Source organism: Nestor notabilis, unplaced genomic scaffold, assembly GCF_000696875.1.
Source record: "Nestor notabilis isolate BGI_N333 unplaced genomic scaffold, ASM69687v1 scaffold17003, whole genome shotgun sequence".
NCBI classification, from domain to species: domain Eukaryota; kingdom Metazoa; phylum Chordata; class Aves; order Psittaciformes; family Psittacidae; genus Nestor; species Nestor notabilis.
Genome location: NW_009920845.1, coordinates 125 through 19,232, shown reverse-complemented (window position 1 = coordinate 19,232; position 19,108 = coordinate 125). Strand labels below are relative to the sequence as shown.

General features: G+C 40.1%; 1 protein-coding gene across 1 annotated transcript; it reads left to right on the top strand.

Annotated features, from left to right (window-relative positions):
• Positions 1-252: 252 nt before the first annotated feature.
• On the top strand, positions 253-18,508 carry GNPAT (glyceronephosphate O-acyltransferase; the record flags this gene model as incomplete). Its single annotated transcript, XM_010010878.1, has 15 exons — positions 253-516; positions 4,071-4,247; positions 5,105-5,234; positions 7,806-7,933; positions 8,382-8,457; positions 9,044-9,195; positions 9,286-9,416; positions 10,067-10,290; positions 12,106-12,351; positions 13,039-13,118; positions 15,576-15,716; positions 16,603-16,702; positions 16,796-16,889; positions 18,098-18,159; positions 18,465-18,508. Coding segments are annotated over 15 exons (2,049 nt in total), but the record flags the coding sequence as incomplete, so codon positions are not given.
• Between the last annotated feature and the right edge of the window lie 600 nt (positions 18,509-19,108).

Genomic DNA, 19,108 nt, shown 5'->3' with positions numbered 1-19,108 from the left:
GACAAATGAAAGAGGGTAGATTTAGGTTATATATTAGGAAAAAAAATGTTCTTTGTGAGGATGGTGACGCTGGAGCAGGTTGCCCAGAGAAGCTGCGTGTGCCCCATTGCTGCGAATGTTCAAGGCCAGGTTGAATGCGGCTTTGAGCAGCCTGGTCTACTGGAAGGTGTCCCTGCCTGTGGTAGAGGGCTTGAAACTTGATGATCTTTAAGGTCCCTTCCAACCCAAACCATTCTTTGATTCTGTGATTATTTTGGTACTGTAGCCAAGCAGACCACCGAATGGCTTGAGAGAGTGTTTCATTATTTATTTGTATGTTCCCAGCAGAAAGAGCTCACATCAAAGAAAAGAGATGAGTTTGAAGATATCTTGGAGGAAAGGCGATTGTCCAGTGACTTGAGATACGCAATGAAATGTTACACTCCTGTGATCTACAAGGGGCTTTCACCTTGCAAGCCAAACGCTATTAAAAGTGCTGTTCTCCAGTCAGAGCAAGTTCAATATGTTATCAAGCAGGTGAGTCTGGACACTGAGCTGCAAGATGTGGTAGATTGAACACAGCCAAGTTTTGTGTGCCAGCAGGGAAAAAGATTATTGCTGACCTTGTCAAGCACGATAGCTGTACTTTGAAAGATGGTCCAATAAATCATTAACTTGAGAGCTGTACTCTTTTGGCAGGAAAAACAAATGCTCGTTTACCACGGAGTTGCCACTTAAGCTGTTAGATAGCTGATTCATGAAATAGTGTTTTGATTTTGCATATACAACACTTCACCATCTAATTTATCCAGTGTGCTTGACTTTGGTATTTTTCCTTCTCCGCTGTCTTTGCCACAGATCAGCATTATGAAAGAGATAAGCGCTCTCCTTCTTAGTAGATGCTTTTGTACTTTGAGGATGTTTTGTAGGAATTTTATAGGCTAATGATGCATTTATGAATCAGTCATAAATGCACCTTCCCCAAAAATTAGAGTTAAATTTCATAGAGAATTCTTTGAGTTAGAAACAGCATCTAAGGTGTAACCATATTTTTGTTTTAAGATGAAGGGCAGCTACTATGTTGTAATTAATAAAATCTTTTATAGTCAAACAGGCTTATATTTTACATTGTGTTGAAATGGCTGAAATAACAGTGTGTGTTAGTTAGCAGTAATTATTTTCAGTATTCATGAAAAATAATGCCAGGCCAGTAGAGGTACGTAACATATTCTGGTTAGTCCTGAGTGAGTGGCTACCATAAAATTTTTCTTTTTTCTTTTTCTTTTAATGGTCAGTGTCATTTATGATATATCAAAACCTGTTACAATGTGACAAACTAAACCATGTTCTACAAAGTAGTCCTGTTGCCATCATGGATTGCTAAGCAGTATGAGATCAAAAAACCCCAGTCTTTCAACTTTAGAAACACTAAAACATTTACCAAAAGAAAATATTTTACAGAGGATTTGACAGAAAGACGTTTGTGTGACTTTTTTCTTCTCAAGTTCTGCTTTTTTGATGAAAAATGATTTTGACGGATATTTTCCTGGCTAGCATCAAGTGGTTAAAGGGAGTTTAGCAGACCTGCCTTTTCAACCTAGTTACCAGCTTTGCACTAGGGATTACTTGGAAGTACCTAACTGAGACTATCTTGGGCAATATGCCCACCACTGCAATTAGTGTGCCTCCTGCCTGGGCAAGGTTTACACAGGTTTAGACAGGCGTACTAGAATTTGTTCTTGTGACAAATTGCTGGGGTTGCTTATGTTGACCACAAAGAGTTGTGGTCAACGGTTCAATGGGGTTGCTTATGTTGACCACAGAGAGTTGTGGTCAACGGTTCAATGCCCACGTGGAGACCAGTAACGAGTGGTGTCCCTCAGAGGTCGGTGTTGGGACCTGTGTTGTTCAACATCTTTGTGGGCAATGGAATTGAGTGCACCCTCAGCAAGTTTGCCGACAACACGAAGCTGTGTGGCTCGGTTGATACGCTGGAGGGAAGGGATGCCATCCAGAGGGACCTGGACACGCTTGTGAGGTGGGCTGGTGCCAACCTCATGAAGTTTAACCAAGACAAGTGCAAGGTCCTACACCTGGGTCAGCACAACCCCAGGCACAGCTACAGGCTGGGCGGAGAAGAGATTCAAAGCAGCCGTGCGGAGAAGGACTTGGGGGTGGTGATTGATGAGAAACTCGACATGAGCAGGCAGTGTGCGCTTGCAGCCCAGAAAGCCAACCGCATCCTGAGCTGTATCAAAAGAAGCATGACCCGCAGGTCAAAGGAGGTGATCCTGCCCCTCTACGCTGCTCTTGTGAGACCTCACTTGAAGTATTCAGTACAGTTCTGGTGTCCTCAACATAAAAAGGACATGGAGCTGCTGGAGCAAGTCCAGAGAAGGGCCACGAGGATGATAAGAGGACTGGAGCACCTCCTGTATGAAGACAGGCCGAGAAAGTGGGGCTGTTCAGCCTGGAGAAGAGAAGCTGCGTGGAGACCTCATAGCAGCCTTCCAATATCTGAAACGGGCCTACAAGGATGCTGGGGAGGGACTCTTCATTAGGGACTGTAGAGGTAGGACAAGGGGTAATGGGTTTAAACTTAAACAGGGGAAGTTTAGGTTAGATCTAAGGAAGAAGTTCTTCACAGTGAGGGTGGTGAGGCACTGGAATGGGTTGCCCAAGGAAGTTGTGAATGCTCCAACCCTGGAGGTGTTCAAGACCAGGCTGGACAGAGCCTTGGGCGACATAGTTTAGTGTGTGGTGTCCCTGCTCATGGCAGGGAGGTTGGAACTAGATGATCTTAAGGTCCTTTCCAACCCTAACTATTCTATGATACTATGTGTATGTGAAATTATGTAAATTTGGTCTAGTTTTCTGTATGTGACTGGCCTGGTTTTTTTTTTTTGATTTCTGATTTGGGGGAGTAAATGCTTAGCTCTTAGTGGATGTGCACTTAATTCATGCAAGATCAACTGCGTGGTAAGCCTTTTACTGTGTGGTAATCCTCTTACTGGTGAATGAGAACTCTTTCCTTACTGAACAACAAGAATAAGGTTCTTTTGCTTCCTAAGAGAGAGTGATTATTTTAACCACTTGAAGAAGCAAAAAAAATGTGTCCACTTGAGCCTTAGAAAATGAATTATAGCTATGCAGGGTGAAGGATAACACATTTGTTAAAACACAATTAAACCACTAGATATGATACTGGGGTAGCATACAAAGGTAGAGTGGAGGAGTTGGATTTTCTCCTATGTCACAAAATAGAAATAATAGCTAAGCGGTGCTGGCCTCTAAATAGAGCTGTGATTTTGGAACGTTTTTTCCTTCTGCCATTCCTCCACTTTCCTCCTCCGTGTTCAGTAAAAGGCATGTTCCTCATTCCATAACAGTAAAAGACTAACTTTTCCATTAAGTATTTCTAGATTCAAAGTATTGAATAGGAGGGGCAACCATTATTTAAGTTTGTTTTTTAGAAACTCCAAAAGGGAATGTGCATAGCAACAGAAAAAACATCATTGACATGCAAAGTTGGTAGAGACAGTGTTTGTGTGCTTCAGCTAGCCATTGCCAAAGTAATACATTACGAAGAAATTGAAGCATGATAGGGCTGAGGTTTTTCAGCCAAGTCTTAAAATCTAACGCACTTAAACCCAAGGGCACTTCAGAGATTTATGTTATGAATACCTCTGCAAACATAGCTTTCATTATACAAATCAAAGAAAGTGGCACACAGCCTTCTTCAGACAGGAAATGTTCTTCAAACTTAAATCTCCTCTGAAGATGCTATAGGTTAAAACATCCAGGTGGTGTGTTTCAGGGAGGGAAATTGTTGCACACGCACACACACCCCCTGCCCCACCATTGACATCTAAGCTCATTCTTGATTTTAAATAGCTCTAACTTGGTGCTTTGTTGTTGACTGACACCGAACAGGTTCTGTATGATGTATTGTCCATGCCTATCATATAAAATAGAATCTTGCTGACTGTTGCAGAAGTTCTGTAACTGTTGTGGCACACAGAATGGTGTGCATGGACAATTAAAAGGGAGCAACATCTCACTGCTATTTTGTTTGTTTTGTTTCTCTTTAGTTAGCAAAAGAAATGGGAGAATCACCTGATATTATTCAAGAAGAAGCCATGGAAATCCTGGATGAGATGGGCCACAACATGCAATTAGGAGCTGTCAGATTTTTTGCCTTTACTCTGAGCAAAATATTTAAACAGCTTTTCCAGAGAGTTTGTGTGAATGAAGAAGGAATGCAGAGAGTGAGTACTTACAGAGGGGGGAGAGGAAATAAAACTGTAGTTCTAATATTTTCATACCAGTCACTTGGACAAAGACTTTAATTTTTGTTCCAAGTAACAAATACGAAAAGCATCATTTGGAAAAAAAGACTGCACTTGTGTTTATTACTGCATTTCTTAGTAAGTGTGGGGGTAAAGACACATGATATATGAGTATTTTAAAGGCAAACAGCAAGACGTTTTGTATGTTTTCCAAATGCTTCTTATGGTAAGAAATGCCGTGTGTCAGTGATTCTCTTAGACACTGAGAAAGTTTTTCTATCTGATATTATAAATTTAATAATGTATTTAGCTGAATTGGGAGTGAAAACCTCATGTTATGTGGCTGAGTGGGTTGGCTGTTCTGCAAAACCTTCATACAGCTAAGAGTGGTGAAACATTGTGCGCCTCTGAGGCAGGAGGTGCTTTTAAGTTTTCATCAGTTTCCTGGGGAGCTGTTGTCATTGCAGAATGCTGCTGTTCTGGAAGGTACAGTGCATTCCCTGGAAGACGTCAATGACAGCCTTGACAGCCCCTATTTGGTTTCCCATTCCCATCAGAAGGGGTTTGAATTAGACTATCACATAATGAGGTGGCTCTGGCATTTGAGTCCTTTGATGCTTGTGAACCACAGGTTGCTAGTCTGGAAACTACTGCTCCAGACTTCCTATGGTTCCATGCTGAAAAAGGTAGAGAGGATGTGGGCAGAGAAACTACCCTCAAGCATGTCAGCTTCTGTTTGTCTTAAGCCCTGTGAAGTTCTGTATTTGCAAATTTCAACAGTCAGTAAATATTGAAACAGTATTGTTTGTGCTGTTTTTTTTTGGTTGTGGTTTTAGTTGCAACATGCCATTCAGGAGCATCCAGTTGTACTGCTGCCCAGTCACCGAAGCTACGTAGACTTTTTGATGCTGTCTTATTTGCTATATACGTATGACTTGGCTTTGCCTGTCATTGCTGCAGGAATAGGCAAGTATGTTCTTTTAATAATGTTTTCAGGATTCAGAGAATTGGTAGCAAGGGGCCTGGTAGCTGCTATTCTAAGATTTGCATTTAACTTCTGTTCCAAATATGTCTTCTTAAAATCTCCTTGGGTAAGACGTTTACAGTGTCTGAAAGCTTCTCATTGGTGCTGAGTCCAACCAAAGGTGAATCTGCCCAGAAGTACCCTATCTGTAGATCCAAGGCTGGGACAAAGATAGGTGTTGTGAAGAATATCTGCATTGCTTTTTTGGCCTGGGAGCAGGCAAAAACTTGCCTAAGAGCTATTATGTATGCAGAATCTTTCATGATACCTTATACAGTTTTAAGTGCAATTACAGTAGCCAGATATGAAATGCCAGCACCTTGTGCTTGTTGCTGATGCTACTGATTCCCTTGAAGCATTGGCAGAACTCTGTTATGTGAAGTGCTGACAGCAGAGCTGGCTGGGAAATGAAGTTTCACATCAGAGGTCACAGTTTTGGACATACTTAATTCTAAAGCAGATGAAGCCAGAATATTTGCAGGAAACAACTTGTGAAGACTTTAACAGTAAATATCTTCCAAGTTAATGTACTTTTTGAAAATACATACTCTGGTAGCACTTAGCTGAGAAACCTGATCTTGGAAGTCTTGGGTACCAAACCAGGTCTTCTAAGCAGGCAGACAACAAGCTTAAATCTGGTGCAGCACTGTAATGGGTACAGGCATGCTAGCAAAGATCTGGGAACCCACTACTCTACTACTCTGTCTTTTTATTGAAAAGCCTGCTTTTCCTATCAAGAGGTTAGGAAGACCAGTAGAAAATTAGTGGAAGCTCGGAGAATGTGTTTCTAGGGGAGACAAGATTCTGCTGGTTTTTGAGTTAGTGGTGTCTTTCCTCTGGGTGATGAAGGTTAGATTCTGGTGAATTCAGAAGTTGATGTATTATAGCTGCCTCGATTAATGTGTTGTAGCTGCTTACCTGTCACGTATTGTTCAGAATTTGCTCACGTGCTGTCATAGGTTTTGGTGTAATCTTTTGCTGAATTTTGGATTAGAGTCTTTTTGAGGTTTGGGCCTCAAAACAGTCTCTTAAGATACAGTTTAGTTTAGCTTAGAGGGAATTTTTTAGTGACTAAAATTTTTTAAGTGTTTTGGGGTCAAAGCTCTTCAGAATTATGGGCTTTCAGCTTGATTATACTGCTGCATGTGTGTATTATTTTACATTCATCTGGAGAAAACATGGTTCTCTATGGTTATAGTTGTATTTGCTGCATATCGTGTTACAGGTTCATAAGATGCATTTTACAAACTCGCTCTCAAAGTGGTGCTTGTGCTGAGTGGTAGGTACCTCTGCTTTGTTAGTTACCACTTGGCTTCAAGTAGCATAATGATAGATCTGTGGGGATTAGCTAAGGGAAGGTAACTTGTTGCCAGTTACACCAAAGTACATGCTCATACAGTACATTACCAGGAATCTAGCTGATGCTGGGGTTGTGTTTCTGTCTCAGGTCTTGGAAGCAAGTCAGATCAGAGGCAGAGAGGTGGTGTGGGCTTGAGGTCTGTGGCAGGATGTGTTTCAGTTCCTGTTTGTGGGGTGGCAGTGTGTGGTGGGAGGAAGCATTGGACACGCAGCCACCATCCTGACTGGGAGGCTGAGTATGCAGCAGGATGGTGTAAGTAGGAGAGGGGATAGAGTCTATGTTGCGGTGAGAGAGGGAGGGTAGTAGGAGAGTAAGGGAAAAAGGTGGACCTCTGCACATGGGAAGCTCTGACAGTTGCTATTGCTGCCCAGGGTGCTGTAACCAACTTTTTTTTTAATCCTTTTTTTCCACATACACACACACATGTCAGATATATACATGTGTATGACATCTAACATCTTCAAGGCAGTCATTGTCAGCTTTGCAGCGGGAAATATGAATTTATTTTACTCAGTGATTATCTGTTCTCAAATGTTTCCTGGGTTGAAGTGGCAAGTGGCAAGGAGGTTGAAGTGGTGCATGGCCAGCTGCTGTGCAGACTTGTTTTAAATGCTTCCCTAAGAGTTTTGTTAAGGTTAAGTGTTTTCTTGGTTTTGACAAGTTAAGCATTGACTGTTGTTGCTTAAAACTAGAAAACAATAAAAGATTTTAGCTGTGGTTTGGTGTACACTTCCCAAAGTGATGAATCAGCATCATAAATGGTATCATACAGCGTAATTGGTAAGTTATTTTCTGTGTCTTGTAGGATACATTCTATGGTAACTGATTTTTCTGAACATGAGTGAGGCAACGTACTTCAGAAACTTAGTCTTTGTTACGGTTGATATCTGGCCATCTAGATTATGAAAATAAATTGCTTTAAGTGAATGTGCTTACAAAAAAAATCTAAAGCATGTTGTGCCTTTCATGTCTACATAGGTCTTGGTAGACAATATAAAAGCAAAGAAAGGTATTTGCAACAACAGAATCCTTGAAAGAGATATTTATTCTGGTAGTTGAATCAGTGTGTTAGAGAAAGTGGTTGATTCTGCTGGCTGATATTAATCAGTAAGTTGTGTGTGTGTGATTTGGTTTTTGTTTGATTGTTTTTCAGATTTCCTAGGAATGAAAATAGTTGGTGAGCTGCTACGAAGGGCAGGTGCCTTTTTTATGCGACGTTCCTTCGGTGGGAACAAGCTCTACTGGGCAGTGTTTGCTGAATACGTTAAAATGATGTTAAGGGTAAATAAATTACTGAACTCTCAAAATGTATCATTAAGAATACTCTGTTGGAATGATTCATGTGAAATCTGCACAATGGTATGGCTATGTGATTGAAAGTCTTCACTGTGATCTGATCAAATGTATTTTAGCTCAGGATTGTTGAGGATAAAGAGCATGCATTCTCTCTATTGGTATTATGGTTCATCAGTAGGTAGTAAACAAATAGCTGCTCATCAGTTGCTTTGGATCATGTGCCTATATCTCATGACAGACACAACATTTTCATAAATTTAATTATATGTGGCAAATACGATGACTGAATATAGGCTTTGAGATGGCTGAAGTTAGACAGGCATGGCTTCCATTAAAAAAACTTACTTAAGTTTTAAGTACTTAAAACTATTTGAGGGAAGTAAAGAAGACATGGGGTATTTTTCTGACCACTTGTTTTGTTTTATTTTTGAAGAATGGCTATGCCCCAGTTGAATTTTTCCTTGAAGGGACTAGAAGCCGTACCGCCAAGACTTTGACTCCAAAGTTTGGTAGGTTTGTTGAAAACTCAGAGCTTTTTATGATTATTAGTATTTTATTAGTGGCTATGTACTTCATAAGCCCTTCAGACAGGAAGGGATGTTAAAGTAGTGGGAAATTGGTGAGGTCTATGACGGTAGTGGAAAACACTGTGGTTGGAGTTCCAAGGCCATACAAAGACTGGTAATACAATTCTATTGCATTCTACTGCTTTCTCGCCCTCTGTTCCGTTGTGTACTTAACTGCGTGACTGTTCACCCTTTTCTTTCTAGAAAATAGGTGTCCCCTGACCAGCAGAGAAATGTTATAAGCTAACTGTAAAAGCAGTGGGGAATCGTTAGAAAGAAGATGCTGAGAGAGTGCAGAGTAGTGTTGCTGACAAGAGCACAAATGGCTGTCCAGATATATTGCTTACATTTACCTCCTGGTTTAAAGTGTGGGCAATGTCTCGTGTTTCTGCTTGCTTGAAGAAAGAACAGTCACAGTGCACACCCATTAGCAGTTTCTAAAATTTGCAGTTATCTTTTCCAAATTTGAATTGCAGTTGCTTTTCTCTTCTTGAACAAGACAAGTGAGTCACTTTTTTTCAATTTGCAGGTCTTCTCAGCATTGTGATGGAACCATTTTTTAAACGTGAAGTCTTTGACACGTACCTTGTTCCCATCAGCATCAGCTACGAGAGGATATTAGAGGAATCCCTCTATGCATATGAACTCCTAGGAGTCCCAAAGCCCAAAGAATCTACATCTGTATGTAAATTCCTTAAGAATGGAACATAGGTGAATATATATGCACCCTGTAGCACCAAAATTTGAATTTTGCTTTTCCCGTTTTCATAGGGGTTGTTAAAAGCCAGAAGAATCCTCAGTGACAATTTTGGTACCATACATATCTATGTTGGCCAGCCGGTATCACTTAGAACCTTGGCATCTGGGAGAATCAGTCGGTGCCCATACAATTTGGTTCCCAGGTACCACATTTTTCCATAGTGTATGCACATGAAAAGCATTTGTTTAGTCCTCACCTGTGTAAAATAATTAAGGTGTTTGCTTGTGCTTTGTTTTCAGCTTCTCTCACCTCCCCTCCATCTGACTATTTAGACCACTGAACCTATTTTGTCTGAGCAGAGGTTTATCATGATTGTGATTGAGTGTTTCTGAAACAGGTTGTTACTTGCATAGCTTTGTACTTCGTTGAGGAGATGCCATTTTTAAATTTAATGATGGTGCATGAGCCAGGCAAAGCTGTTTTCTGAGACAGTGGTTTTACTACTTAAAAATTCCCTCTTTCTCCCTTCTTGCTTTATTTCTGCAAACTGTTAGGTGATCATGTGCCAGGGAGCTGTAGCTATGACTGGATTGGGTGCTTTTTGTTATTTGATACATAAAACATCACGCTTTTGAATTTTATTTGAAGATAGCAAGTGTACAACATCAATAGAGAGATTTCAAATACTGTCTCAAAGCTACTGATGTTTTGCTCTGTGCTTCTTAATAGTACAGATGTTGGGTGCTGCGAAGTAGTTGCAGATATGGGAGCAATACAAAAGAAAGAAGGAAGGATGTGATTTATGTTCCATTTTTTGGAGCTCTTTTCCTTGAACTGCATTGTTCTTTTCAGGCATCTTCCCCAAAAGCCATCTGAGGATATCCAAGAATTTGTCAGTGACGTAGCTTATAAAATGGAGCTCCTGCAAATAGAAAACATGGTTTTGAGCCCGTGGGTGTTAGTTGCTGCTGTCCTGCTCCAGAATTTGCCAGCCATGGATTTTGAGCTTCTAATAGAAAAGACCCTGTGGCTTAAAGGCTTAACACAGACTTTTGGAGGATTCATTGAATGGCCTGGTATGCAAAGAATGTGTTATTTGTATTGCTTTTGTTGCTTATGAAGGATAAATTGAATTTCTGTGGAGGCAGTGTATGGTGACAACTTTACAGAACGTTTTCTTGGAATTGTAAATGGATTTTATGAAATGCTAAATATGATGCTAAAACCTGGCAAGTTTGACTTAGTTTGTAGAAGATAATACTTAAAAACCAGCCAAGTGGAAGCAGAACAGATGTTTTATTGTTATATCCCAAAGTGTGGAATGAGGAAGAAATGACAAGGTACCTGTATTCGAGTACTTGAATTTGCCTAGTGTCTATCTTTTTGAAGCTTCTGTCAGTCACAGGCGATTCCATGATCTGCAGCAGTTAACTTAGTGGAATGCTATGTTTATTGCTTGATACTGACTGTGATAAAAGTTGTTACTGTGGCAAAGAACTAGCAGAAACAAATGGGTGAGAGAAAATCAAAACTGTAAGTTGTCTATTTTTAAATTTTACTTTATCCCCAGGAACAGTGGTGACTTTGGGAAGGAGGCTTCTTTGGTGGTTTTATTGATATATTTATACACACATACACTCTTTTTTTTTTTTTTTATGTATACAATGTATACATTTATATTGGCTGCTGAAAGGTTGAGTCTCCTTCCAAACTTCTTAACAGTTGTTTTAAACTTCTCTCTGTGAGACAAGGTGACACAGGTAGTTGATTTTCGAGCCTCATGACATAAGTGGTAAAGATAGCGAAGAAAAAACAGTGTAGTGTGAGTACATTTATCTTATCAGCACAGGTAGACTTAATCCATGGATCTTTGCTTCTGTAGTCATGTGTATAATCAAGGATCTCTCTCAGTACTGCAATAAATAAATAGGGGCAGGCTACAGTTACAACAAAATTCTGTTGTTTCTGGAAGAAAACCACTCCTCCTTTCGGGGATCTGCACTCCAGTGAATGCAGGCAAGGTCTGCTTCTGCCAGACTGGTAAAAGGAGGAATTTCATGGCCATATTTAAACATCATTTTGAATCTTATTGCACGGTAAACTGAAAAGATACCACATTTGGCTTTGCTTATATATTTTGCTTATTTTCTTAGCAACAATGAATAAGTTTTTGCCTTAGTAGAGTTGTGCTGTAGTCATGGAATAGCAAATAAGCATGGTAACAAAATAGAAGAATGACAACTACTGAGCAGATCTTGTTGGAGTGTGGTGGCCCCACTCTAGGCATCAGTTGCATAGAAACAGGGTTTGTTGTTTTGTTTTGTATTGACAATAACTTGAAAGAATAAATACATTTTAAAGGCTAATTTGGCGACGTCACCAAGTCAGCAACTACATGTACCCTGTCCATTCTTGTCTCCAAACAGCTCGTTGTTTCTGCCTTTGTCATGCTGGTTGGTGTTTATAGCCAGAATATTTGCTTGGCTGTTAGAAATTTTATATTAAAAACAGGAACTGCAAAATCACTTGCTCAAACTTCTGCTTCTTATCGCATTGAGAAACTTGGGAGCTTTAGCAAAACTGGAACAAAGTAGGCTGAAGGAGCAAATAAGATGCAAGAAGATTCTATGTGAAATCTGTGTTAGCAAGTGGAAGAATTTAAAGTGATTTCATTACAGAAATGTCTGAAATTTGTTCTCTCCACCTCATGCTACACCTAGGCTGCCAATTCCTGGTATGGGTTATTTTAAAACATCTCTCTAACTGAACATGTTTGGTGTAATAATTAGTCTTCGGTGATGAAACTTAATGAAATACTGGTGCATTTTAGATTGTTTCAATAGAGTTACATTCCCTTTTGCATCTTCCCAAGTGTTGCGTTTTCCTGCTAGATAACCTGTGTGCCAAAAAAGCAGTTATGTCTGGCCTCACCCTGCATTCCAACATTGCTCGCCTTGTCGACGGCCATGTGGTCCTAAATGACAAAGGAGTGGAAGATGGAGCCGTAGGGGAAATCGTCTTCAAGCATGCCATGGCCATCCTCATGTGTGCCACCTACAGAAACCAGCTGCTGAATGTGTTTGTGCGTCCATCTCTGGTGGCAATTGCCTTGCAGATGACACGCAGCTTCAGAAAAGGTACGTTTGGGTAGGTAGCTGTGAGAGCGTGTGGGCTGTGCTCCGTGCACTGCCAGCTGTGAGAGGAGCATGAGGCTCCTGCAGCTTCTAGTGGGAGCTACCTAAGACCCTGGATAAGGTCCTGTGGCACAGGGTGGATATGTTGGGAAGGGACAGAAGTATTTTGTTTGGCTTTTTTGTTTGTTTACCCTTTGGTACTTTTGAAGGTACCCTGAGAGGGCAGGGTTAAGATGAGCAGGTCCCAGTTCCCAAGTGTCTAATTTTGTTGGTGTTCAGCAGACTAGCTTTTTAGGTTACAGATTACACTTGTATACAGCACAGTCAGTTCTTGGTCTTCTCTTCCCACTACTGCTTCTGAAGTATTTCAGTGTTTTCCAATACTTGGCTCTTAAAGAAACTTTCCAGAACACATACCTTAGTTCTGTGCAGCATCTGATTACGCGGTATTTAATGCATGATTTGAGAAGCTACAGCCCCCTGGTCTTTCCTTCTGGTTACAATTGAATCGAGTGCTTTGAGGACTTGCTGTTCTGTTGTAGTGGTTTCTGCTGTATATGTATGTATGCTTTTAATATCAAGTCCATTTTATTTGAAGTAGGTACTCCTCTAAAATAAGGAGTAAGTGGCTTTTCACTTGTGTTTTAAATTATGTTTTTAAACAACAGTACTTTACAATATTTTTTTCAGAGGAAGTCTATAGCTGCTTCAGCTTCTTGAGAGATGTTTTTTCTGATGAGTTCATCTTCTTTCCTGGCATTTCATTGAAGGTAAAAGCATCCTTTATACAAAAATACTGATAGTAATACAAGCCAACTAAAATAGTATCAGATTTCAGGGCTCTGCCAAACAAGTGCTTTGTGATAAACACCTTAAGTGATATCAGCTTGATCTGTAAGTGGGAGGGAGGGCTTAAAGGGGAATCTATTGGTTAGTTTTGAAACATTGGCTGAATCCACAAGGTTGCATATACAATCTTCCCATCCTTTCCATTAAAACCCTAAAAATCCTGAAATTGCCCAATTCTGGACTATTAAAATTAACTGTAGCAGAAGTTTGGCTTTTTTCATAAAGCTGCCAGTCTTCCAGCACAAATTTAAAAATACATGAAAAGCAGTCTTTTAAATGAAGTTTAAATACTGTCTTCCTGCTCTGAAGTTATGAAAGAGACCTGAGGCTGTGAAGAAAAAAAGTGTTAATGTAGATGTAAATGAATTCTGTCACAGTGTGGGTGTGCTCTGTCAGTGTAGAAACAAAACAGGAAAACGGGAATTCTCATCGAGGGTACACCAGGATTTTTCCTAAAATCTCTTGCAAACTGCGTAGCAGAGGGGCACTGCTGCTCTTTCAGAAAGTTAAACTGTAGGTATTATACCAGTTAATGATCGACCATTGTGTGCCCTTGTTATCTTTGACAGACACAGTATGCAATTCTAAATTTAAGTACCTATTGTCCTCTGGTTGATTATACTCCTAGTGCAGCTGTGATCAGTTGTTTTGTGTAGCTCCATGTGTGTGGTCTGTGATGGTAGGGTTACCAGAGGACTGTGCCAACACCCAGTGCTCCATCTGTTACAGTATGCCTCCGTACCCACCAATCCTTGACTGCACAGCATGGTGGCATCCACTCTGTGGCTAATGTTCCTCTTAAACCTTGAACTCTGAAGGTTTTGATGTTCCTGTGCATTAGTAAACTTCTTTTTTTTTAAATGTTTTGATGGTTCATGGTGTTGAGCCCTTGTAGCATTTTATTACTGGCATTTACCTTGTGTAGATGCAGATAGTACTTTGCGAGCTCTATGGGGGAAGCGCCCGATTTAAATTTCTGCAGCCACAGAGTTGAGGCGATGCAGCTTGTGAACGTTTTTGAAGTGAGAACTTTCCTAAAGGCATAACCGTGTTCCTTATAAGAGTCTTATGGAAGCTTCAGTTGCGTCTTATTTGCTTGAAAAGATTTTCCCCTCTTTCAACCTCCCCCCAACCCATACAATTATTACTCAGACAAAGCCAGTATTGTTCCTGCATACTGCCTTATTATAGGACACAGTAGGTCTGCCTCTTCTCCTAACACAGCTGGACACAGGCAAGCTGTGGACAGCAGCTTTGCTCTCTGCAGAACTTGCTGTGTTGGTTTGTACACATCCTGCTGGGTTGGAGCTGGCTCTAGTCCAGACAGAGTGAACTGCAGGTGAGCACAAGTTTATCAGTAAAAACCCTGGTTCAGTGTCATACCCAGTATCAACCAGTATGTCCATGTGTAGTTTTTATTTGGATTTAAAACTGATTAAATGTGTTTTTTATCAATGCAAAGGCCAAATATCTGATGGTGGTATTTGTGATATTTCCTGCACTAAGAAAGAGATAAGTATAATTTTCATAGGAGTATTCAAGACTATATTAAAATCTCATAGATTTTTGTTTTATATAGAAGAGAATTGGGCCTTTTTCAAAAGGCTGATTGGCACCATTTAGTTTTCATTGTTAGCAATCGTTGCCTCTTGCAGCTTTTTTTTAAGTATCAAAACCAAGCAGGGAACAGGAATGCAACTGGCTATGATTGACTTTACTAGAGTCAGATGAAAGAGCTGCTATAATGTTAAGGCATCTTGTAGCAATCTGTGCCTCTAGTTGTCCATGTGTCTGTCGTGTCTGTATCCAAACTCCTCGTGTTCTCTGCCATGTCTGTGTCACATCCCCTCGTGTTCTCTGCATGTTTGTCCTGTGACCCGTCCCCCTTATGCCAGTACTGGCAGTAAAATGATTTTGTCATTGACGTTTCTATAATTCTTAACTTTTGGCCATTGTGTTCCCTTTCTTAAAAGAAATATCATTTATTGCAAACAGTGGACATGAGATAAAGGCAAACCTGATTCAAAAAATAAACACCCACAGATAAAAAAAAAAACCCTAAACCAGAGAATCTGACCCTATTCTGACAAAATCCTGTGGGAGTTTAGTCCAGCTGTTAAAATAGAAGCCAGAGGTGCTTTCTCTGCTCCCAGGCTCATTGAGCCTTGAGATAGCGCTGTGTTTAAGAAGACATTCTCACTGACTTTTTGTAAGGGTATTTCTGGTATATAGGAAAATTTTGGTTCAAGTCTCTTGAGAACTGAGTTCAGAAATGGAAGTGGTGTCCTGTTGCGTGTTTTTTGTTGTTTGGTTTCATGGGAAAAGGCAACTGCACTTTTTGTAGGTATTAAAATTTCAGTTATGCTTTTCTTCCCCAGGATTTTGAGGAAGGATGTTTCCTACTTACAAAATGTGATGCCATTCAAACAAATCAACAGGAAATCTACCCTACCAACAAAGGAAGCGTTATAGTATCTTTCTTGTCAACTATGTTCAGACCATTTGTGGAAGGTTATCAGGTATGTTGTTCTTTGGGAAATTATCTTTTTTTTCCTCCTGTGTTTTATAGGGAGACCAGGAGAGCTGTGATACTTCTGGAGTATAAATAGTGCTGTTTTCATGGCTGGGGAGTGTAAGAGGTGCGAAATAGCAGTGATAAATATCTTAAACACCACCCTCTCCCCAGGATCCTGATTTCAGCTTTTGGCTCAGACTTTATCAGTTACAGTAACTGCTCAGTTATGTGCTGGCCCATTGTGGGTTTATAAGCTTCATTGGGAGTGTGCTGCTATCAGGTTCATTGCGCTTTCTTAGGAGGAGCTCTTGCTTAATTAATTTTGTGGGGGCTGTCCTGTCAGGTCCAAAAATGAGTTTGCATTTAATTATTTGATAGCTTTTTTTGGACTCATTAATTGCGTCCATATCTTTTAATTATTTTGGTTTTCCAAGGTTTTAATAAGACTAAACACATTCCTCTAATAAGCAATGCATACAAAAACAGGAGGCTAAAACCTCAGGTGTATCATTATAAGATTGATGGGACTGTAGATGTTTGAACCTAATGGAATCTGTTAATGGTCTGGTATAAGACTTGGGTGGAACTGTACTTATTTACCCAGTTTTTCCCACCTGTAAAACAGGTATTGCTTTAAAAAAAAACCAACACACTGTTTTGATTGTGAGAACAGGAATGGTAAATTAATGTCTAAGGTAACTGTTACAGTAATACTGAACCTTATTTTAATGTTAGGATTCTCACGCTCTGTGTAATGATACCTTTTGAGTTCCTCTCCTACGCTTTTCAAAGTGTGACTATTACTTACCTCTGAGGACACATCTGTGTGTAATTTGTAACAAGCTGATAATCAAAAGGAAAGAAGTGCTAATTTTTTTGTAAAATGTTAGTTAATTTTCAGATACCTCGCAAAGGAAGCAAAAGAAGCCTTTACTGAGAAGCAGTTTATACCTGGAGTCCGCAACTTTGTTTTTCAACTTCTTGAAAAGGGTGTGTACAGCCGTTCTGCAGTACGATTTTACAAGTGTGGTCGGTTAATGGTCAGTGATAAAACTTTTAATTGTGTTTCTGCTTTCTCTGTAGGGAATACACAGTGTTACGAAGCACTGTCTTCTGACATGCAGAAAAATGCCTTAGCAGCTCTTGTGCAACTAGGTGCAGCGAAGAAGAAGAAAATGTAAGTAACATTGTTGGTTTTGGTGTATAAAAGTCACTGTGTGGTCTTGCTGGCAATTCTTAATGACTGAGCTACTAGTGTGAGGTAGAACAGCAGAACCCTGTCTGCCTGAGCACCAGTCAGCTGAAGGTTTACTGGATTTACGTGAGTTGTGGTAAAGACCCCGGTAGTTCCTTTCTGTACGTGTTGTAGAAACAGAATGGTAGCCCCTCATTGTGAAAAGACTCCTGTGGGACCCATCTAACTCACTAGTAGGTTTCATCTGACTCCCTTTACCTTTTGGTTTTCAAAGTTTCTCCCAAGGCTTCAACAAGCAAAGAGAACAGTCCTGGTTATTTTAAATAAAAGAGTTACTCTGTGTTACAATAAGCCTCATCAGACAATATAAGCAATAATCAGGAATGCTACTAATTTTTCGGGGGGTTCAGCACTGACATCTCTAAGCAGTCTGAAAGCTTAGTCATTAAAAAGTCTTTCAACACAGTTCATAGTTTATAGGCCTAAGATTAAAAACCACCTGTTATACAAAAATACGGTGACATGCATTTCGGGTTGTCAAATTAATGTGTGTCATGGAGCTTTTTACTGTATTTAAAAGTATGACCATGAAAGTTCCTGATAAAAGTCCCCATGTTTCTCCATGAAAGTCCCCTGATATAAGTCTTGAGTGTTTCACAGAACAAAGGTGGCAGCTGATGATCCCAAGCTATTTGCTTATGCCTCTATTCAGGAAACGAATTGGTTAAGGTTTGTAGCGCTCTTGAGAAGTACACAAAGTGCTGTTGTTACGTCCCCAGCCATGTGACTGTGCTAAATACATGTCTCTAGCTAAATTCCCGTTTCAAGTAAAAGGAATAATCAAGTGCAATAGAATTTGTCATTAGCTGAAGATTTGGTTCGGTTTCACAGAGAGAGTCTTGAAAATTGTATGATTGAAACCAAACAAAGATTCTCTTCCTGCAGCTGTCCCTAATAAAAATCAAGGGGAGATACAGGTATGGGGACTGTGAGCAAGAGGAAGGGTAAAGAAACTATAACCATCCTTGAGTGCAATCCGCTTAGAAATCTGCCATGTCATGAAAATGAATATGTATGCTGGTAGGATGAAAAATGTGGTGGAATTACAAAAACGTTTAATTCAGATTATTTGCATAGAAAGGACAGGAATAAGAATTGCCAATTAAGGAAACTTTTCCTTTTAACTGTAGGTCCAGTGGATTCACTTACAGTGTAAATCAAGAAGCTGTTAATAAAATCCTGGATATGTTTGGTAAGTGTTCTCTAGTCAATTTGAAGAGAGCTCCTCAAGTTATAAATAAGTTTGGACAATACACATAGATTGGATGTAGTGTTTTGTCCCTAGTAGTTCCTTAGATTTACCTGTATAAAAATCCCAGTGATTTTTTTTGTTACTGTTTTACAATACTCTTTCTGGTGTCATCGACTGCAGCTTTGACTCTTCCTTCTTTATTTGAAACACTGTGCAACCCAGTCACCAAGAAAATAAGGCAAAAAGTAGTTTAATGGGGTAATATTTACACCATTTTGCTGATAAGCGTTAACTCTTTTCATTAGATGCCAGGATACCTGTACAGAAGCCTGTGGCTGCACGACTCTGAGTGGTTCCTGATGCTGTGAGTAGACGGGAGCGCCTGCTGAGAACACAGACCACCTCCTGCTGGAGCAGGGACCAGGGATGGGAGCAGGGAAGCGAGGTTCCCTCCTGCCCTCTGGCCTGCGAGTGTCAGGGGTCCAAAGGTGTTCTTCTGCACCATTACCACTTAGGAAGTGTTGCCACGAGGGTTAGATTGTATTTGTATCCTCACCGTGTTTTGATTTTTAAAACAGATTAAACACCGTTGGTTTCGTTTTTTGTTGGTTTTTTTTTTTTCCCCTTTTGATAAATATTTATCAAGAGATGTGCACAGTAATGGCTACTTCAATACTATTTTCTAGGCTTGTAACAAAGAGTGTGATTGGTTTCAAGTATTTAATGGCTATGGAAATGTAACGGGGAATTAAAAGACTTGCTATTAAAATTAATATTTAGAAAAACACGTTGCTGGCTGGCTAAATGTCATGCGAGGCTCTTACGAACGAAGAGCACAAATCAAACTTGGGCAGTAACCAGAAAGGCTTAATTGGGTTTTGTTGTTTCGGGGTGGTTTGGGTGGGGTTCTGTCGTTCGAGTTTTAGGCAGTCCGGCATTATTTTAATTA